The sequence below is a fragment of the Rhinatrema bivittatum genome, chromosome 10 (assembly GCF_901001135.1).
Source record: "Rhinatrema bivittatum chromosome 10, aRhiBiv1.1, whole genome shotgun sequence".
NCBI lineage: Eukaryota > Metazoa > Chordata > Amphibia > Gymnophiona > Rhinatrematidae > Rhinatrema > Rhinatrema bivittatum.
Window position 1 is genome coordinate 109850324 of NC_042624.1, and position 22940 is coordinate 109873263.

Consider the following 22940-nt stretch of genomic DNA (forward strand, 5'->3'; position numbering starts at 1 on the left):
CACCGAGAGCACCGAGCGCAGGGCCAGACCCGAGAGAGCAAACACCGAGAGCACCGAGCGCAGGGCCAGACCCGAGAGAGCAAACACCGAGAGCACCGAGCGCAGGGCCAGACCCGAGAGAGCAAACACAGAGACAGTGAGCGCAGGGCCAGACCCGAGAGAGCAAACACAGAGACAGTGAGCGCAGGGCCAGACCCGAGAGAGCAAACACCGAGAGCACCGAGCGCAGGGGCCAGACCCGAGAGAGCAACACAGAGACAGCGAGCGCAGGGCCAGACCCGAGAGAGCAAACACAGAGACAGTGAGCGCAGGGCCAGACCCGAGAGAGCAAACACCGAGACAATGAGCGCAGGGCCAGACCCGAGAGAGCAAACACAGAGACAGTGAGCGCAGGGCCGGACCCGAGAGAGCAAACACCGAGAGCACCGAGCGCAGGGCCAGACCCGAGAGAGCAAACACAGAGACAGTGAGCGCAGGGCCAGACCCAGAGAGAGCACCGAGCGCAGGGCCAGACCTGAGAGAGCAAACACAGAGACAGTGAGCGCAGGGCCGGACCCGAGAGAGCAAACACAGAGACAGTGAGCGCAGGGCCAGACCTGAGAGAGCAAACACAGAGACAGTGAGCGCAGGGCCAGACCCGAGAGAGCACCGAGCGCAGGGCCAGACCTGAGAGAGCAAACACAGAGACAGTGAGCGCAGGGCCGGACCCGAGAGAGCAAACACAGAGACAGTGAGCGCAGGGCCAGACCTGAGAGAGCAAACACAGAGACAGTGAGCGCAGGGCCAGACCTGAGAGAGCAAACACAGAGACAGTGAGCGCAGGGCCGGACCCGAGAGAGCAAACACCGAGAGCACCGAGCGCAGGGCCAGACCCGAGAGAGCAAACACCGAGAGCACCGAGCGCAGGGCCACACCCGAGAGAGCAAACACAGAGACAGTGAGCGCAGGGCCAGACCCGAGAGAGCACCGAGCGCAGGGCCAGACCTGAGAGAGCAAACACAGAGACAGTGAGCGCAGGGCCAGACCCGAGAGAGCAAACACAGAGACAGTGAGCGCAGGGCCAGACCCGAGAGAGCAAACACCGAGAGCACCGAGCGCAGGGCCAGACCCGAGAGAGCAAACACCGAGAGCACCGAGCGCAGGGCCAGACCCGAGAGAGCAAACACAGAGACAGTGAGCGCAGGGCCAGACCCGAGAGAGCACCGAGCGCAGGGCCAGACCCGAGAGAGCAAACACAGAGACAGTGAGCGCAGGGCCAGACCCGAGAGAGCAAACACCGAGAGCACCGAGCGCAGGGCCAGACCCGAGAGAGCAAACACACCGAGAGCACCGAGCGCAGGGCCAGACCCGAGAGAGCAAACACAGAGACAGTGAGCGCAGGGCCAGACCCGAGAGAGCAAACACGAGAGCACCGAGCGCATGGCCAGACCCGAGAGAGCAAACACCGAGAGCACCGAGCGGCAGGGCCAGACCCGAGAGAGCAACAAGTCCGAGAGCACCGAGCGCAGGGCCAGACCCGAGAAGAGCAAACACAGAGGACAGTGAGCGCAGGGCCAGACCCGAGAGGAGCACCGAGCGCAGGGCCAGACCCGCAGAGAGCAAACACCGAGAGCCACCGAGCGCAGGGCCAGACCCGAGAGAGCAAACACAGAGACAGTGAGCGCAAGGGCCAGACCCGAGAGAGCAAACACCGAGAGCACCGAGCGCAGGGCCAGGAACCCGAGGAGCAAACACAGAGGACAGTGAGCGCAGGGCCAGACCCGAGAGAGCAAACACAGAGACAGTGAGCACAGGGCCAGACCCGAGAGAGCAAACACCGAGAGCACCGAGCGCAGGGCCAGACCCGAGAGAGCAAACACAGAGACAGTGAGCGCAGGGCCAGACCTGAGAGAGCAAACCCCGAGAGCACCGAGCGCAGGGCCAGACCCGAGAGAGCAAACACAGAGACAGTGAAGCGCAGGGCCAGACCCGAGAGAGCACCGAGCGGCAGGGCCAGACCTGAGAGAGCAAACACAGAGACATGAGCGCAGGGCCAGACCTGAGAGAGCAAACACAGAGACAGTGAGCGCAGGGCCAGACCCGAGAGAGCAAACACCGAGAGCACCGAGCGCAGGGCCAGACCTGAGAGAGCAAACACAGAGACAGTGAGCGCAGGGCCAGACCCGAGAGAGCAAACACCGAGAGCACCGATCGGCAGGGCCAGAACACGAGAGAGCAAACACCGAGAGCACCGAGCGCAGGGCCAGACCCGAGAGAGCAAACACAGAGACAGTGAGCGCAGGCCGGACCAGAGAGAAGCAAACACCGAGAGCAACGAGCGCAGGCCAGACCCGAGAGAGCAAACACAGAGACAGTGAGCGCAGGGCCAGACCGAGAGAGCACCGAGCGCAGGGCCAGACCTGAGAGAGCAAACCAGAGACAGTGAGCGCAGGGCCAGACCTGAGAGAGCACCGAGCGCAGGGCCAGACCTGAGAGAGCAAACACAGAGACAGTGAGCGCAGGGCCAGACCTGAGAGAGCAAACACAGAGACAGTGAGCGCAGGGCCAGACCCGAGAGAGCAAACACCGAGAGCACCGAGCGCAGGGCCAGACCCGAGAGAGCAAACACAGAGACAGTGAGCGCAGGGCCAGACCCGAGGAGAGCACCGAGCGCAGGGCCAGACCTGAGAGAGCAAACACAGAGACAGTGAGCGCAGGGCCGGACCCGAGAGAGCAAACACAGAGACAGTGAGCGCAGGGCCAGACCCGAGGAGAGAGCAAACACCGAGAGCAACCGAGCGCAGGGCCAGACCCGAGAGAGCAACACAGAGACCAGTGAGCGCAGGGGCCAGACCCGAGAGAGAGCAAACACCGAGACAGTGAGCGCAGGGCCGGACCCGAGAGAGCACCGAGCGCAGGGCCAGACCCGAGAGAGCACCGAGCGCAGGGCCAGACCTGAGAGAGCAAACACAGAGACAGTGAGGCGCAGGGCCAGACCCGAGAGAGCAAAACACCGAGAGCACCGAGCGCAGGGCCAGACCCGAGAGAGCAAACACCGAGAGCACCGAGCGCAGGGCCAGACCCGAGAGAGCAAAAACACCGAGACAGTGAGCGCAGGGGCCAGACCCGAGAGAGCAAACACAGAGACAGTGAGCGCAGGGCCAGACCCGAGAGAGCACCGAGCGCAGGGCCAAACCTGAGAGAGCAAACACAGAGACAGTGAGCGCAGGGCCGGACCCGAGAGAGCAAACACCGAGAGCACCGAGCGCAGGGCCGGACCCGAGAGAGCAACACAGAGACAGTGAGCGCAGGGCCAGACCCGAGAGAGCAAACACAGAGACAGTGGAGCGCCAGGGCCAGACCTGAGAGAGCAAACACAGAGACAGTGAGCGCAGGGCCAGACCCGAGAGAGCAAAACACCGAGAGCACCGAGCGCAGGGCCAGACCTGAGAGAGCAAACACAGAGACAGTGAGCGCAGGGCCAGACCCGAGAGAGCAAACACAGAGACAATGAGCGCAGGGCCAGACCCGAGAGAGCAAACACCGAGAGCACCGAGCGCAGGGCCAGACCTGAGAGAGCAAACACAGAGACAGTGAGCGCAGGGCCGGACCCGAGAGAGCACCGAGCACAGGGCCAGACCTGAGAGAGCAAACACAGAGACAGTGAGCGCAGGGCCAGACCCGAGAGAGCAAACACCGAGAGCACCGAGCGCAGGGCCAGACCTGAGAGAGCAAACACAGAGACAGTGAGCGCAGGGCCGGACCCGAGAGAGCAAACACCGAGAGCACCGAGCGCAGGGCCAGACCCGAGAGAGCAAACACAGAGACAGTGAGCGCAGGGCCGGACCCGAGAGAGCACCGAGCACAGGGCCAGACCTGAGAGAGCAAACACAGAGACAGTGAGCGCAGGGCCAGACCCGAGAGAGCAAACACCGAGAGGCACCGAGCGCAGGGCCAGACCTGAGAGAGCAAACACAGAGACAGTGAGCGCAGGGCCAGACCCGAGAGAGCAAACACTCGAGAGCACCGAGCGCAGGGCCAGACCCGAGAGAGCAAACACAGAGACAGTGAGCGCAGGGCCAGACCCGAGAGAGCAAACACAGAGACAGTGAGCGCAGGGCCAGACCCGAGAGAGCAAACACCGAGAGCACCGAGCGCAGGGCCAGACCCGAGAGAGCAAACACAGAGACAATGAGCGCAGGGGCCAGACCCGAGAGAGCAAACACCCGAGAGCACCGAGCGCAGGGCCAGACCCGAGAGAGCAAACACAGAGACTGCAGGGCCAGACCCGAGAGAGCAAACACCGAGAGCACCGAGCGCAGGGCCAGACCCGAGAGAGCAAACACAGAGACAGTGAGCGCAGGGCCAGACCCGAGAGAGCAAACACAGAGAGCACCGAGCGCAGGGCCAGACCCGAGAGAGCAAACACAGAGACAGTGAGCGCAGGGCCAGACCCGAGAGAGCAAACACAGAGACAATGAGCGCAGGGCCAGACCCGAGAGAGCAAACACCGAGAGCACCGAGCGCAGGGCCAGACCCGAGAGAGCAAACACAGAGACAATGAGCGCAGGGCCAGACCCGAGAGAGCAAACACAGAGACAGTGAGCGCAGGGCCAGACCCGAGAGAGCAAACACAGAGACAGTGAGCGCAGGGCCAGACCCGAGAGAGCAAACACAGAGACCAGTGAGCGCAGGGCCAGACCCGAGAGAGCAAACACAGAGACAATGAGCGCAGGGCCAGACCCGAGAGAGCAAACACCGAGAGCGCAGGGCCAGACCCGAGAGAGCAAACACAGAGACAGTGAGCGCAGGGCCAGACCCGAGAGAGCAAACACAGAGACAGTGAGGGCCAGACCCGAGAGAGCAAACACCGAGAGCAACCGAGCGCAGGGCCGGAGCCCGAGAGAGCAAACCAGAGACAGTGAGCGCAGGGCCAGACCCGAGAGAGCAAACACAGAGACAGTGAGCGCAGGGCCAGACCCGAGAGAGCAAACACAGAGACAGTGAGCGCAGGGCCAGACCCGAGAGAGCAAAACACAGAGACAATGAGCGCAGGGCCAGACCCGAGAGAGCAAACACCGAGAGCACCGAGAGCAGGGCCAGACCCGAGAGAGCAAACACAGAGACAGTGAGCGCAGGGCCAGACCCGAGAGAGCACCGAGCGCAGGGCCAGACCTGAGAGAGCAAACACAGAGACAGTGAGCGCAGGGCCAGACCCGAGAGAGCACCGAGCGCAGGGCCAGACCTGAGAGAGCAAACACAGAGACAGTGAGCGCAGGGCCGGACCCGAGAGAGCAAACACCGAGAGCACCGAGCGCAGGGCCAGACCCGAGAGAGCAAACACAGAGACAGTGAGCGCAGGGCCAGACCCGAGAGAGCAACACAGAGACAGTGAGCGCAGGGCCAGACCCGAGAGAGCAAACACAGAGACAATGAGCGCAGGGCCAGACCCGAGAGAGCAAACACCGAGAGCACCGAGCGCAGGGCCAGACCCGAGAGAGCAAACACAGAGACAGTGAGTGCAGGGCCAGACCTGAGAGAGCAAACACCGAGAGCACCGAGCGCAGGGCCAGACCCGAGAGAGCAAACACAGAGACAGTGAGCGCAGGGCCGGACCCGAGAGAGCAAACACCGAGAGCACCGAGCGCAGGGCCAGACCCGAGAGAGCAAACACAGAGACAGTGAGCGCAGGGCCAGACCGAGAGAGCAAACACAGAGACAGTGAGCGCAGGGCCAGACCCGAGAGAGCAAACACAGAGACAGTGAGCGCAGGGCCAGACCCGAGAGAGCAAACACCGAGAGCACCGAGCGCAGGGCCAGACCCGAGAGAGCAAACACAGAGACAGTGAGCGCAGGGCCAGACCCGAGAGAGCAAACACAGAGACAGTGAGCGCAGGGCCAGACCCGAGAGAGCAGAGACAGTGAGCGCAGGGCCAGACCCGAGAGAGCAAACACCGAGAGCACCGAGCGCAGGGCCAGACCCGAGAGAGCAAACACAGAGACAGTGAGTGCAGGGCCAGACCCGAGAGAGCAAACACAGAGACAGTGAGCGCAGGGCCAGACCCGAGAGAGCAAACACAGAGACAGTGAGCGCAGGGCCAGACCCGAGAGAGCAAACACCGAGAGCACCGAGCGCAGGGCCAGACCTGAGAGAGCAGAGACAGTGAGCGCAGGGCCAGACCTGAGAGAGCAAACACAGAGACAGTGAGCGCAGGGCCAGACCTGAGAGAGCAAACACAGAGACAGTGAGCGCAGGGCCAGACCCGAGAGAGCAAACACAGAGACAGTGAGCGCAGGGCCAGACCTGAGAGAGCAAACACAGAGACAGTGAGCGCAGGGCCAGACCTGAGAGAGCAAACACAGAGACAGTGAGCGCAGGGCCAGACCTGAGAGAGCAAACACAGAGACATGGAGCGCACAGCCAGACCTGAGAGAGCAAACAGAGCACGGAGCGCAGGGCCAGTCCTGAGAGAGCAAACACAGAGACAGAGAGAGCACGGGGCGCAGGCCGGACCTGAGAGAGAGCACTGAGTGCTCGACCAGACCTGGGACAGCAAACACACAGGCCGATTCAGTAAGTCGCGGGAGAGCAAGCGAGCAATCTCCCGACGCGCGCACAAGCCACTCTCCTGTGCGCGCGATTCAGGAGGGGAACAACATTCAAATGAGGGTCCATGGTAAAAGGAGGCGCTAGGGACACTAGTGCATCCCTAGCGCCTCCTTTTTGACAGAAGAGGCGGCTGTCAGCAGGTTTGACAGCCGACGCTCAATTTTACAGGCGTTGGTTGTTGAGCCCACTGACAGCTATGGGTTCGGAAAACGGATGCCGGAAAAACTGAGTGTCCGTCTTCAGACCCGCGGGCAGATTTTTAATTAATTAACTTACTTTTGGGGCCTCAGACTTAATATTGCTATGATATTAAGTCGGAGGATGTACAGAAAAGCAGTTTTTACTGCTTTTCTGTACATTTCTTGGTGCTGGCCGAAATTAACACCTGCCTTTGGGCAGACGATAATTTCTGAAAGTAAAATGTGCGGCTTGGCTGCACATTTTACTTTCTGTTTCGTGTGGGAATAACTAATAGGGTCATCAACATGCATTTGCATGTTGCAGGCGCTATTAGTTTTGGGGGGTTGGCCACACGTTTTCGACACGCTATTACCCCCCTACCGTATAAGGGGTAAAAATAGCATGTCGAAAATGAATGGCCAAACGTGGGCTAACAGTGCGCTCCATCAGAACGCACTGTACTGTATCGGCCTGAAAGAGAGCACCGAGTGCAGGGCCAGACCTGAGAGATAGATTTTTAAATCTGGCCAAAGTCTTTGTCCTGAAAGTGGAGAGCACAGAGAAAGTTCTGCAGCTGCTGCTCAGTTTAACTGGAGGACTCCTGGTAGACCTCAGACATCTTACATGTTACCATGAATTCTCTGATCTGACCCATGCAAAAGTTCTAGTAACACAGAACTTGAAATATGGGGATAATATATATTGGTCTGCCAGTAAGTGCTTTATTCTTTCATATTACAGTCCATGGGGGCCTTTGTAATAACCAGTGTTAAAACTGGCAGGATAACACACATTACCTTAGAGTTTTAACATCGGAGGTATAGTGGGCTTTAATGCCTGCAGTATGAAACTAAGGAGATGCAGAACTTGGCAGTGTTACCATGGACACATTGGCAGTGTGGATATGGTAAATACTGCTGTATTTGACAGCTCAGGTTTCCCACGCTAACCAGTACAAATTGAAAGCCAGTTAGCGTGGGAAACCTCCACTCCCAGATTTAAAAAAAAAAAAAAAAAAAGGCCTTTGTAGCCCTCCTGACAAGACTCCCAGTCTACACTGGCCGATAAGGGCCTCTAGGCCAAGCCAGTATCTTCCTCCATGCACATTAAGGACCTCTTGTCCCAGCTGACACCCACACATGCAGGTCAGTGTCAGCAGCATTACAAGCACGAGGGAAGCCGGCTCGCTTCTGCCAAGGCAGAGTTTGAAGACTTTGGGGGATGAGTTTGGTCTTGGGTACAAGGGTGCCAGCTGAGCCTGGAGGCCTTCATTTGGCTAGAAGAGAAGGGGTAAGTTGGGCTTTAGATGGAGGCTCAACTTATCCCCAATTCCTGCAGAATGAAGGGATTGAGCGGCTCTAGCTCTTCCCGTTAAAACAGACTGAGTACTCGGGGATCATCTCCCTCAAGGAGAGGGGCAGGTGAAGAAAAATCCTCATCCGGGTCCTGGGGAGGATCCCCGGGAGGCTGCGGTGGATCCGGGGGGAGGGGGCCCCCCCCGGTACCACACGAACGGAGCCTTGCGTGTCCGGTGCCACAGGGGGTAGCGGAGTGGATATTTGAGGGATCTTTGTGGGGGGGGGGGGGGGGGAACGGGACCTGGGGGGTCCTCATCCTCCTGCAGGCTAGCCAAATATGATTTGTGCATTAGAAGCACAAATTTGGATGAAAAACGGGCCAGAGAAGATGGGGGGGGGGGGGGGGGGGAGGGCAGACCTGTAAATCCATCTCTTCTGACTCCTGCAGCCCTGAATCGGCAGCCGTGCTGATGTCCAAAATGGCCGCCATTCCCGTGGTTTGCCGGGTCGGGAACGGCCTGGCCATGCGTCGGGGAGCGCGACCTCGGGCTGAAGTCTTTCGGCGCTGCCAAGGAGGGGCCCTCCCCATCCGGAACACAAACTATCACGGGAGAGCCAGCTCTCCACAAGCTAGACACACGTTAGAACGGCACCTGAGGAAATCGCCTTCTGCCTTGCCCCGAGACGTCTAAGGGGGGAGTGACTGGCACCACCAATATCACCCCCACAATAAAGAGGTCACCAGGGAGGGAGCCTAGGCTGAACAAGTCAAGGGGCAAGCCCCCCTAGGCCCCCCAAGAGCGAGGAAGACAGTACTGTCTCCCTAACACAGAAGAATTAAAAGTCACAATAATACTTTTTTTTTTTAACAGAGATTTAACTCAAATCAATACTTGCTTGAGCTTGCCCCACAAGAAAGAAGAAAAAAAATCCCAAAACAAAAAACAAACAAACCCCGCAGGGTGAGCTGATCCATCTGCTGGAGACAGATAAATACTGAAGGGACACAGGGGGGCTCTGTCCTGACACAGGACACCCTTTCAGTTTTGCTCTGTCTCCATCTGCTGGACAGGAGGCTCAACCCACGGTCTGGACTGATCCGGGTACGTACAGGGAATTCAGATTTTCTGCTCCATAACATGCTGAAGAAGATCTACCCGCCAAGGTGATCATCTCTTTAGCAGAGCTATCTAGCAGTGCTCTCTCTAGTACCTTTGCACCATGCTGTATCAGTTACCTTTCATCTTTGCTCGGTACTTTGGTCACTGTTCTGGAACTCCGTTGCTCTTAATCCTATCTTCGCGTTAAGGTCTTGCAACAGAACTGTCCTCTAAACCAACACAAGTGCAACAGCTCCTTCTAAAGCAGAAAATTCTCATGTGCCTTCTCTCTTGTTTCTTGATTAACACGAGCTTCTTGTCATTCCTCAGCTCTGCTAATTGTACTCTCCTACAACGAGGGTTGTTGAGATCAACCCAAAATTACACATGTTTTTAACTATGGAAATTAACACACCAGGAATAAATATGGGTGGGTGCTCCATGAAAACACTTGGAGAATTTTTTTCACTCAGCAGATGGGGGGGGTCAGTAAGGAGGGAGGGAGATTTAATAAAGCAGTAGTAAGGGTGAAGAATTGCTGGGGTAATTCTTGCTGAGTAGCACTAATCTGGGAATAGATTTTGTTTCAGTAGGGAACTGCTGCCAGGCCTGCGATCTCCCTTGTCCCCATGGCTTGGAAGCCAGCTTCCATCTGGTGGTCTGCCCGCCATGTTCTGGCTTCTTAGTTAACACTATGGGAGCTGCACTTTTGATCTACAACAGGGTAGTGTTCATCAGTTCTTCACTCTTACCAGAGCAGAAGTGCTCCTTCCATCTCCTGGCTATCAGAAGTTTTCTGTGAACAGGTGGCCCTCGTATGCTGGGCTACTTTAGGTCACGAGAATATGTACAAACTCCTGAGTAATCTGCTTTATTCCACTAACGCAGCACTAAGCAATGGAGAAAAACTACACATCCCAGAATTCACTGCGGAGAGGATGGCACATTGTCCAACCAAGTACCATAAAGATTCACTGGCGAGAGCAGAGTAAGGGGGGAGATTTTACACTGAAAGATCTCTGTTGGGGGCCAGCAGGTGACTTGCCCCTCCCCCCCCCCCCAAGTGGTAACTGGCAGACAAATATTCTCTGTTGAGTTTTCACTGGGTATCAGCTAGTTTTTAAAAAGATAATTTAAAAGGACCTTGTAACGCATCTTCCACCCTTCTGCTCCTTGGAGATGTTACTGCAACCTCCTGACAGGCAGCAGCAGGACAATCCTGAGATGTCCTCGATTCCAAATAAGCTTTCTTACCTGTGGCACCTAATGGATGTCCCCTTGAAATCAAACCACCGCTGGGGTTTACGACCCACCTTCCTCCATACGTGTTGTCGTCCCTCTCGACCAGCTCTCCGGCCTTCCCTATAAAATATAAAAGGACAGGCCTAGGAACCTGCACAAAGCAAAGAAAGCAACACGCCGCGTGGCACGCAGCTGGGCCGACTCTTATCTTGGTTTAAAATATTGCCCTTACCTGGCGCACAGAGCCCCAGAGCCTCATAGGTGAGGAGCTCATTGACGGAGAAACAGTCATGAAGCTCGATCACATCCACGTCTTCTGGCTTCAGGCCCGTCTTCTCATAGCACCGTCTCGCAGCCTCTTGGCTCATATCGAAACCGACCTAGTGTCGCGACAGCAAAGCATTAGCTGCAGCTCTCCCTAGGACCTGGCGCCCATCTCAAGTGGGCCATTTCTAGCTCTAGAAGCGACGGATCAGCGGACGGCGCAAGTATTCCGCACTCCTGGCCACCCACTGCTTGCTCCCCCAAGGTCCTTTCCCAATGTCTGTAGGGCTCTTATATTGAACTCGAAGTATAGGAAGTGATGAAAGATTTTACTGCATCAAATAGTCACCTGCATACAATACACAAGATCTGCATCAGATAAGTCGCAAGTTCTTGCTCAGGATTTTATATGGAAACACCTGCGAGAGGGCAGGGCTGCTGAGGGCTTAATTTGTGGGGGGATGGCTAGGAATGCAGTTAAAGACAGTGAACGCCAGTCAGCCCCACTGTTTCTGCCACTCCCGGCAGATCTGGAAAGAAATACGGCTTCCTGCTGTCACTCCAGGCCCTGGAGGATCACAGGTTCACCAGGGCAGAGAGGAGGAGGGGGGATTAGAGAGAAAGAGCCCGATTCACTCTACCCTCCTTATCCCAGTGATCCTCCATCTCCAGCCCCCATCAGTGTTTTAACCCCCAGCCACCCTTCATTCATCAATGCTCATTGAGCATGTTAAGTGTGAAGAGTGTGCGTGTGGGGCAGAGCTCACACCTGGCCCTAGCCCCGCCCACCTTAACTCCCTCCCATCCTGTGCCCCGCCCACCTTAACTCCCTCCCATCCTGTCACAGTTCCACTTCCTTTGTCTACAAATTAAGCCCTGTGAGGAGCGCATGGTTTGAGACTTGGTATCTTTAAAAGATATCATTAGAGGTTCTTATAGGTTGTAAAGGAAGCTGAGGGAGAGCAGTTGGATAGTAATGCAGAACAAATGATTACAAAATCCCTAACAAAGGAGGCTGCAAAAAGAAACAGAACACATTTAGGTGTTTATATGAAAATAAAAACACAAGAATGACCCCTACTGTGTCAGACCAAGGATCAAAGCCCAGTATCCTGTTTCCAACAGTGACCAATCCAGGTCTCAAATACCTGGCAGGATCCCAAATAACAGATACATTCCATGTTGCTTTCATCCAGGGATAACAGTGGCTTCTCCAAGTCTACCTGGTTAATAACAGTTTATGGTCTTCTCCTCCAGGAACCTGTCTAAACCTTTGTTTAAACCCAACTGCATTAACTGCCTTTACCACATCCTCTGGCAATGAATTCCAGAGCTTAATTGTGCGCTGAATGAAAAATATTTACTTCAATTTGTTTTAAATGTGCTACTTGCTGACTTCATGGAGTTTCCCCTAGTCTTTGTATTTTTTGAAGCAGTAAACAACCAATTTGCATTTATCCTAATTCACTTATGATTTTATAGACCTATATCATATCCCCCCCCCCCCCTCAGCTGCTGTCTTCAAGCTGAAGAGCCCTAACCTCTTTAGCCTTTCCTCTTAGGGGAGTTCTTCCATCCCCTTTATTATTTTTGTCACCCTTCCCTGTATTTTTCTAGTTCTGCTATATCTTCTTTGACACTAAGAGCCCATAACTGCACACAGTACTCTAGGAGCAGTTGTTCCATGATATGATATGATCATCTCAGTTCCTTTCCTAATAGTTCCTAATTGCTAAATACCAGAAGTTCAAAAAATAATATGGAGAGCTAGAGTATATGACACTAAATGACAATGTAGACAGAGATCTGGTGGAGAGAGGATATTCAGTGGGACACAGTGATAACAGTACAAAGTATGTTGAAATGACAGAGCAAACTGAATTGGTGGTGGTGGCGGCAAGAAACTATACGTTAAGGATGGCATCAAGCCAAGCAGGGCAAAAGTCGTGCAGGAAACTAAATGGCCTTTGGATGGGGAAAGAGTCCAGAAGTGAGGGTATGCTGACATCCAGTGAAGCAGAATGATGAAAGAATAACATACTAAGAGACTGCTAAAACTGGGAGCACAACAAACACAGCTAAAATTACCTCAGCACTGAGTGGGTGACTGGCTCCTCAGAGCATACTAGGGAGGTAACATTTCTAGATGCCCTAGATGTCTGCGTCATGGAGCAGCTGGTTCTGGAGCCAATGAGAAGGGAAGGAGAGGGTTGGGGGGGGGGGGGGGGAGGACTAATTTAGATTTAGTGCTCAGTAGAATGCAGGACCTGGTGCAAGGGATAAACTGTGGTGAACATTTTGGCAACAGTTATCATAACCCAATAAAAACTTCACAAAAATAAAACCACCACAGTAACATTTAACTTTTTTTTTTTTTTTTAATTAAATATTATGACAAAAATGAGGGAGTTAGAAGGAAACTATATTGTTTCCCACCTGATCTGGCTGGGCAGGGGCAACCAGCTGACAGGTGCTCTGTATTGTATTTTCTTCTTTGCAATAATAAAAAGGGTTTGAACGTAGAAGGAAACTCTCTTAAGTCCTTCCTTGTCAGTTTCAAAACTGATCTGATCAGAAACGACTCAAGACTAGGATTCAACTCGCTATGAGACACAGATTTCCACTGCTTGTCACCTTCTGCAACAAGACGATACCTTTTTATTGGGCTACATTTAATACACTTCTTGACTAGCATTCGGGAGTTCTTGCTCTCTTCCTCAGATCAGGATAGAACGAGCAGACCACGAAGTGACTCGTAAAAAGGCAGGCCAATAATCGTGAACAGACACCTGATCGCCCCCTCACAGGAAAAATATTTTACGAGTCACTTAGATTGTTTGGCAATGTCATTTTTTTTTGCTCATTCTGTTCGAACCCAAGGAAAGGAGTGTCAAGTTCCCAAACATAAGAAAATACCATACTGGGTCAGACCAAGGGTCCATCAAGCCCAGCATCCTGTTTCCAACAGTGGCCAATCCAGGCCATAAGAACTTGGCAAGTACCCAAAAACTAGTCAACATATGCATTACATTAGTCCAATATTAGGTAAAGCCTTTATTTCTGCAGTAAAGGAGGAAACGAGGTATCATGAGCTGTTCACACATCTCCTTACTTACGGCACAGACCCCGGAGGACACTGCATAGGTTTAGATAGGATGGGCTCGCTCCATAGGTAAGAGAGCTTACTACTGTCTACCAGAAGAGGATGGAAAGAACCAGAATACAAAAGGAAATGGCTTGTAAGGAAGAAAATATATTTGTACTAACCATTTTAATGCAACTGTTCTCCTCAAATGAGCTAGGAAAATCAGTGACCATTTCCAGCGCCAAGATTTCAACGGCTTTGTGCTCCAGCTGGTGGCGGCGGACAAATTCTTCGCTTGCCAAGATGGCTGCTGCAGCACCATCCGACGTTGGGCTGTCGGAAGCCAAAGAAAGGCTAGTTATTAAAAGCCCCCATGCAAAGACACAGAGACCCACAGCGGAGAGGGAGTTAAGTAGGAGGCGGCAGCTGCTCTTAGTGCTGTGTGGTTCACCACAATATTTCCAGCCACTCCAGAGCAAGAGTTGTAGGGTCCCTGCACCAACCAAGCAGGACTCAAAACCAAACAGCAACAATCTTCCTCTGGCTACAGAAACAAGCAAGCAGTCTCCCACCGTTATTACCGCTAACTCACCTCTACAGCACTCTTGTCCCCCAATTTTAAGAACCAGCAGATTTTTCTCTGGGAGACAAAAATGTGTTGAGCACAGCACAGAAGATTTTTATACATTTGGTACACAAAATTTAAAAAAAGCCAGTGGGTAGACAGCAAAATGTTGGCTGAATGATTACTTATTCTTTCGGGTTTTAGACCACTCGCTGCCCCAGGGAACCTTACAAAAATGGGTGGAAGGAGCAGTGCAAAATGAGTCATTAGAAGGATCAAAGGAAAGGAAAAATCAGGCCGATAAAACCATTTGGGTCAGTATTCAGCAGATTTGTCTTAGCCGGAAAAACCTAGAGATTTCAAATTCCTGCCCCTCGCAGTGGATAACATTTAGTTGAGAAAGTCATCACCCAAATACAAAGGAAACACAGAACCAAGTGACACAGGGCCTTCTGAGCTGGGGTTTAACTGTAGCCAGTTAGTACAGACGTTCAGATGCAGTTCCCTATCATGTTAAAATCATCTGGGTCACTTTATCTGGGCATGGCCCCCTGAACTGCAGAGTAACCTTCCTGCTTCCTGGCACTTTGCATCTGAAGAACAGGCAGGAGGTAGCGCATTGAGAGTATGAGCTGGGAACTATCCAGTGGCACAGCTGCCAAAAGTGCAAATCCAGGAGACGTCTGCCACTTTCTATGAGGAACACATGAACTCTGAAAACAGAAGATATTTCTCAGTGCTGGAACACATGAGAGAATACGGAAAAAGGACTTTAATCATTTAGAAAAGCAAACTGGGAGAGGCAGGCCTTGAAAACAGCATTTGGGGAAAAAAAATATTTGCAGACAGACTATCCCCAATGTGCTCCCCCTTCATTTCCCTGTGGTAAATGTTTAGTTGAGCGCATGTGAGGGTAAAGCTCTGCAGTGCTGAATCAGGAATGGGTGGAATAAAAAAAAAGAGGCCTTGCAGTCCTCATCAAACCATCATTCTTTGGGTTTCTATGTGTAAACCAGAAAAATGCACAGATGCCATGTTGTGCCAGTGGGCAAATGCTCAGCTAGCATCCCTGGCCCAGCAGCACAGGACCCAGGAGCTGTCACCCTGCAATGCTGGCAGAGGTTTGGATTAAGGCTCCTGCTAGTAATGTAACTGTGTCCTCCCACCGAAGGATGGCTGAACTACCACAGGGATAACAATGTCTTCTTCCGGTGCTGGGAAGAGGCCTGCCTTTGTACGCTAGGAAGAAAATAAATAGGATTATCTAGCATGCAGGAAAGAAATACCAGGTTTGTTTTCCAGCAGGAGGAAAGGTCCTTTAGTTTCGGCCCCCAGAGAAGAGCAATAATTCTGGAGAATAGGACCATAACGACACCAGGAAGGCTTGGCACTTGGCCGTTAAGGTATCTTTAATTAGCTAAGCCTGCCATTGCAGGAGGACTGACATATATAAAGAGGAGAGGGCGAGCGGTACACACAAAAGGTAATCCCAAAATATCGAAGTGTAGAGCTAAAGGGTCAGGATCCCTTCTTATAAGGAAAAGTCAACTCAGTCGTTCAGAGACAGTGAAAGTTCACTTTAATGTACATCCAGCTGTGATAGTACTCTGCCTATAACTTACATCCAGACGGTGCGTCGAGAAACAAAAAGGTTTCTAGTCCCCCGATATGGAGAGTGTTTCGCCATGGCGGCTGGGACCAGTTCACATCTGCGAGACGTACACTATTGTTGAACCGTTAACTCAAAAAAGTTACTGGAACCTCACCGCTGTTTTAAGCATCGGGACAGCCGCTACCGGCTCCTACTTGCTGCATACAATGGACTTCTTGACTATGTGAACTGGTCTCTCTCGACGCACTGTCTGGATATAAGTGGTGGGTGTTTGTTAAAGCTGAACTTTAACTGTCTCTGAACGAAAGAGTTGACTTTCTTATAAGAAGGGATCCTGACCCTTTAGCACTACACTTTGATATTTTGGGATTGCTGTAGGACTGAAATCAGAGATTCACTTACATAAAGGACAACCTTTCCTACCACAATTTAAGGGAAAATTCATAATCCTGTCTTGGAGGACCAAGAGGGCTCTGACTACACATTGTGGAGCCTGCTCCAAGGCTGGGCTGCTGTGGGGAGCCTGCAGGCCGTTTCCTTACCAGCACTGTAACTTGGTCAAGTACTCGTAGACCGGATTTGAGTTCTGAATCTGCTTCAGCGTGTACTCCTCCTGGAACTGGGAATTCCTGGAAAAAAAAAAAAAAAAAAAAGAAATGGACACTGACCCAGCACTTAAAGCAAGAATCCAGCCAACGGAGACATGCAAAGAGCCAACAAGTTTCAGCTTTGGGAACATTTTTGTGATCAGTCTGCAAAAGCTGCCAATTTGCCAAAGCCTTCGGTAGGGACTTAATGGGGGAATTGCTATGCAGAAGGTGATTGACATTTCCATAGCATTTTGCCATTTTAAAAAGGCAGATGGGGTTTGCAAATGTAGCAAAGAATCAAAGTCTCTCATTACATTTTAGGACATTTGAAGCTTTCTTGCAAAAGAGAAAAAGCAAGAGTTTGTGCCATGTTTTTGTTGGAAAGATTTCTGCCATTTCTGCTTTCAAACTTTTATCATAACACGACGAATAAAGCAGGGAACAGTCACTCTCAGTCTGTCAGGAGCTGCAAACAGTCCGACTTTCAGGAGAACTGCAGCGAATACCCAGACATTCTACTCTGAAAGCAAAGTGTCACTGCAACCCCTGAAAAGGGAGGGATAGGCAACTTCGATCCCCGAGTGCTGCAAACAGGCCCGGTTTTCCGGGTAGCAACAGTGAAGGTGCATGAGCGAGATCTGCATACAATGGAGGCAGCGCCTGCAATTTTCTCTCATGCAGACCACCGGAATTGCCTGCTCTAGTGAACAGCACACTTCAGCTAAGATATATGACAACATTCAGCTAACGAAGTGGCATCCTCTCCCCAGGCGCCCTCGGCATACAATGCAGAACAGAAGGAGGGGGAGTGCATACAAGCCCTAGGACTTGATTGTCCAATCTGGGGAAGTAAACATGCAGTGCTGAATGGGAACACTGGGGATCCTCCTTCACCCACCGCCAGCCATCCTGTCCACCTAGAAGGCGGCAGTGAAGGACTCCCAAGGCCCCGGGTAGGAAAGCAAACTTGCAATAAAGCAGTGCCTTTTGGTTAGGTAGTAAACTGGATGAGCAGGCAGTAATCAGCCAGGATGATTTTCTAACACAGATCCTGCAGAATCTGGTGGTTGTGAATGAATAAATGAAGCCAGCCTGTCCCAACCCATTTAAAAATGTGCTTAAGACCAGAACACTGCCACTGCAGGGAATGGGGGAGGTTTCCAACACAGCTCTATGCGGCAGAACCAAGAGGATGCCAGGCCGAGAAGCGTAGCCCAGCAGAGCGTCCAAACGCTTGGGTCTAGTGATATCTAATTAAAACACAAAACCCTTTTACTACTACTTAAACATTTCTATAGCGGTACATGACATATGCAGCGCTGAATAAACACACAAGGCAGTCCCTGCTCAATAGAGCTTAAAATGTAATAAGACTAAACTTACAGGACAAGAGACTTGGGGTATTTCATAAAGTAAGACAATGGTTAAAAATTAAAAAAAAAAAAAGTTAACAAGACTAAAAGCAGACAAATCAGGCATAAGATTTAAAAGAGTTTAAAAAAGGTGGGTCTTGAGATGGGATTTAAACACAGCAAGAGAGGGAGCATGACGCAGCAGTTCAGGAAGATTATTCCAAGCACACAGTCAGATGGAAAGCACAGAGTCGGGAATTGGCAGTAGAGAAGAAGGGCACAGATGGGAATGACTTATCCAACCAGCAGAGTGCATTTCGGTTTTGCTAGTGTGATAATTATCCCATCAACAGTTTCACAGTCCAATCAAGGATACTCACGGGTTGTTTGTTGAATGCTTGTGATTTTTCCAGGCAATTTTGGCAAAATGTTCTGGCTTGGTTCCTAAGGGTAGAGCAAAGCTGCAATAAGACAGATCGCATTTTCTCAAGCTCTTGTTTATAGTTGACTTAACTGGGTTTAGCTCCCACACCCACCCCTTCCTGAGTCAGCAACAGAAATATACTCATTGTGGCCTAAAACGTAGCTCCTTGGACATCAGGACTGAGCAGAGTCAATGGCTCGGATCCTGTTTTGACTGACTTGATGTGGAGCCGGGCTTGACACGCTAGACCTGTGTCAGTGATGAAGGGGAGGCATTGAAAGAAGATTACTTGACATAAACAGTTGTCGAGATGCTTCAGGCCAGCATCTGGGCACAAGTGGCATGCTGACTGGAGATTCTCCTATCTAACTTTGCCTCAAAGAATGCAGATGACAAGACTAGTATGGGTCTCATAGGGGAGTGTTTTTTTTCTGGAGGTTGGTGTCAAAGATTCCAGATTGGACCTCTACAGAGCTCACCTCCAAACTTCGTAGGATCTCCTGGGTGTTAGCCCTGGACATCAAAACAAGCAAGTTGAAGCCTCTGCTCGAGGCTTGATGCCAACAATTGGCTCCTTGCTTGAGTGATCTGAGATTTGGACTTGGCTTGAACTGAGTGGAGTGAGAATTCTCAACTCCTGTGTCTATCTTTGCACTGAGGAGCTGAAGAGATGAGGCCGGCCCACCAGTGACCATTGTAGTTCCATAGTCCTTGGGTTGACAGCAGTGTCAAGGAACTGGACTTTAGCTCGTAGGCAAGAAATGCAAAGATCCTTCTGAGACAGAACTTAAAGTTACTAACCTGCTCGTCAGGCAAAGAGAGGGGAAAAAAAAAAAAAAAAAAAAAGAGGCGGCAAAGCCAAATGAAGACGTTGTACTCTTCAAAGTCTAAAGGGAAGAAAAAAAATTTGGCAGGACTGTGTTATGAGCACGGTCTCCGGCAGCTGTTATGACCCGAGGGCGTGGAGGCCTTCAGATACTGTTATGAGCACGGAGGCGTGATCACTTCTGGAACAGGTGTAGTGAGCCCTTGGACCGCGTTGTGACTCAGGGAGGAGCCCCAAGACACCCCGCGGGAGGTGAGCTGGTGTGAGCACGGGAGGCAAGGAACAGGACATGGCGGAAGCGGAGCCAAGGAAGCTGAAGGTCTGCCCTCTACTGGACCTGTACGCCCGAGGATGACCAACAACACAATGTTGATCAGTGAACAGTCCTCCGACCGTTCCAAGCCCTTTCGGACCTGCCACTGGTACGGCAAGAGGCAGCACGCCGGACAGAGGACGAGGGCAGACGGAGTCCTTGGAACATGGAAGACTCTGGACATAAACGATGAGCTGGAAAGGTACAGGCAATGGCACTGTCTCTCAGGGCGCCCTACACAGCCCACCTTCACGGGTGGACCCAATGGGCTGGTCACGGACCACCCTGTCCCACTGCGCGCCCTACACAACCTAGAAGGCTGGTTGCGGACCACGCAGAGAGCAGGACAAGTGCAGGACGGGAACCCAGCCTGACGAGGCTCCAATGACCGGAAACAGGGTCCGGACAGAACAGAACTACCCAAGGAGGACAATCTAGATGGCTTTAGGAATAATTCGGGTCCTCGAGAACCACAAACAGTCCTGGTTTTCAGGATATCCACAATGAATATGCAAGAGATGTTTGCATACATGGAGGCAGTGCATGCAGATCTCTCTTGTGTATTCACTGTGGATATACTGAAAACCTGGTAAAAAACAGAAGAGGATTGGTGTATAAAAGGACTTTTATTTGATCTTGCTCAACTCTGGCCGAGTTTCACTCACCACGGAGCTGCCTCAGGGGCTGTGTAAAAGAATAACTTCAGTCAGTGAACAGCAAGGTATACAAATGGTGGTTCTTGTCAAACAAGGCTGCTATCAATTCCACCAGCACGCATCCAAATGGCAGATGAAATTTAATGTGGACAAGTGCAAGGTGATGCATATAGGGAAAAATAACCCATGCTATAATTACACAATGTTGGGTTCCATATTAGGTGCTACAACCCAAGAAAGAGATCTAGGTGTCATAGTGGATAACACATTGAAATCGTTGGTTCAGTGTGCTGCGGCAGTCAAAAAAGCAAACAGAATATTGGGAATTGTTAGGAAGGGAATGGTGAAAAAAATGGAAAATGTCACAATGCCTCTGTATCGCTCCATGGTGAGACCGCACCTGGAATACTTTTTGCACCGCCACTGCAAAAAGGAAATAGTTGCACTGGAGAAAGTACAGAGAAGGGCAACCAAAATGATAAAAGGGATGGAGCAGCTCCCCTATGAGGAAAGGCTGAAGAGGTTAGGGCTGTTCAGCTTGGAGAAGAGACGGCTGAGGGGGACTGTGATAGAGGTCTTTAAGATCATGAGAGGTCTTGAAAAAGCTAATGTAAGTATGTTATTTACTCTCACAGATTACAGGACTAGGGGGCACTCCATGAAGTTAGCAAGTAGCTCATTTAAAACAAATCAGAGAAAATGATTTACACTCCATGCATAATTAAGCTTTGGAATTCATTGCCAGAGGATGTGGTTATGGCAGTTAGTATAACTGGGTTTAAAAAAGGTTTGGATAAGTTCCTAGAGCAGAAGTCCATAAACTGCTATTAATCAATAAGGATGAGTAGCCTGGGATCTGTTCATTTAAGGTACCTGTAGCCTGGATTGGCCATTGTTGGATACCAGGATACTGGGTTTGATGGACCCTTGGTCTGACCCAGTGTGGCACATCTTAAATTCTTATGTACTCATTATGGTCCTGTGGAAAGATTATTTCTCTCAAGACCAGCAGCTCATCCTGGCCACACGTAAGGTTTGTGTGCGTGCGCTTGGAACCGAAGCTATTCCTGAACGGTAGTTCCCATGCTGCCACGGCCTGTGCCTTCCCTCACTTCATTTTTCTGCCAGGATACTTAGGATATTGTATGTCATCCCCAAATTTAAGCACCTCACCCTTCGTGCCCCATTCCAGATTATTTATAAATATATTTAAAGGCACCGATCCAAGTGCAGATCCTCAAGGCACTCCACTGTTTACCTTTTTCCACAGTGAAAAAGGACCATTTAATCCTACTCTCTTTTAACGAGTTTGTAATCCACGAAAGGACATCGCCTCCTATCCCATGACTTTTAGTTTTCTTAGAAGCCTCTCATGAGGGACTTTGTCGAATGCCTTCTGAAAATCCAAATACACCACATTTACCGGCTCACCTCTGTCCACATGTTTATTCATCCCTTTATAAAAATGTAGGAGATTTGTGAGGCAAGACTTCCCTTGGGTAAATCCATCCTGGCTGTGTCCCATTAAACCAGGTCTATCTAAATGTTCTGTGATTTTATTCTTTGCAACAGTTTCCACAATTTTTCTCAGCCCCAAAGTCAGGCTCACTGGTCTAGTTTCCCAGATCACCCCTGGATCCCTTTTTAAATATTGGGGATTTTAACAATAACGTATGCAAGCGTTCAGGGAAAATTTGGGCGGATGTTTTAGCAGGCCTAAGGGTGTACAGGTAGATCCGGTGGGATAATTTTCAAAGCGGACTTATGCCCACAAGTCAGCTCTGAAAACTGGTATAACTCATGCACAATATTACAAGGCCATTTATTTAAAAAGATTTTACAACTTGCCTAGTTCAATATTCTGTTCTAAAGCAGAGTACTAAATGTAACAAACATCTAGAACAACAAGACAAAAAACATGAAACCTAATAATCCAATAAAAATAATTCTTCTCTTCATCCAAAAGGTTAACGAAACAAGTGAGACTCGAGCTGCTTATGAAAATACTTGTAATCAGAAATCACATACAGTGTCTGGGGTAACTCGTTCCAAAACCCGCAATCCCAAATGGACTGACGAGCCACAGCTCCTTGCTACGAGGAACAATAAGTAATCGCTGAGAAGCAAAACGCGGCGACTGATATGGGACATATGGCGAAAGATAATGGCGTCAATACAAAGGACCTTCACCCTGGGCAAATCTTAACATTAACTGCTGCTGCTGCACAGGAAGCCAATGCAAGACCTGCAGAGGGCAAGCAATAATTAGGCAGGCTGCTAGGCAGACCTGCACACACAGAATTACAGCAGTCCAGAGTGGTTAAAACAAATGCCTGGTCTACAGGCCAAAGTTCTTCGTGAGGCAGTATATATTTCAATTTCTCTAGCAAGCATAATTAAAAAAAAAAGATTTAATGATTGTCTTTAACTGTGGTGTCACAAACCCTTTCAGATCATTTAGGTAACACAATGAGGTTTGATTCTCAAGACTAAGGTGCCTCTCTCCCCCTTCTCACAGCTCTGCAAGGTGGCGTTCTCACATCCGCTCAGTACCGTATTTTTCCATGTGCTCTTTCCCAGCAGAACCAAACATCTGAGCGGCTATGGGAGCCGATGAGATCCCGTACATGTTCATGATCACTTCGACGTGCCGGTCCAATGGATTAGTGTGTTCTGAATACTGAAAAATAAACACATGAAAGCAGATCAATTCTCAGAAGGTTAACAAGAAAGCGATAACCTGGCAATTTAGTCTTCAGAAAACGTGCCCTCATAAGATTGGTACGTCAAGCTACTTACAAGTAGCCTCTGTAACGAGTCATCTCACAGTATTAATGCGCCAAA

At 51.1% G+C, this 22940-nt stretch overlaps 1 protein-coding gene across 3 annotated transcripts in view; it reads right to left on the reverse strand.

Moving 5' to 3' along the window:
- SCP2 (sterol carrier protein 2) overlaps positions 1–22940 on the reverse strand; it is a 72494-nt gene that overhangs the window by 24904 nt on the left and 24650 nt on the right. For all 3 annotated transcript variants that reach the window (XR_003858907.1, XR_003858906.1, XM_029617791.1), the window contains exons 6-11: positions 22650–22776; positions 18258–18321; positions 16478–16564; positions 13941–14091; positions 10642–10789; positions 10422–10529 (exon numbers count right to left, since the gene is read on the reverse strand). Coding sequence is in view for 1 of the 3 variants with exons in the window: in XM_029617791.1 (XP_029473651.1) it covers positions 10422–10529; positions 10642–10789; positions 13941–14091; positions 16478–16564; positions 18258–18321; positions 22650–22776 (685 nt within the window). In the remaining 2 variants the exon portion in view is untranslated. The remainder of the gene's footprint in view (positions 1–10421; positions 10530–10641; positions 10790–13940; positions 14092–16477; positions 16565–18257; positions 18322–22649; positions 22777–22940) is intronic.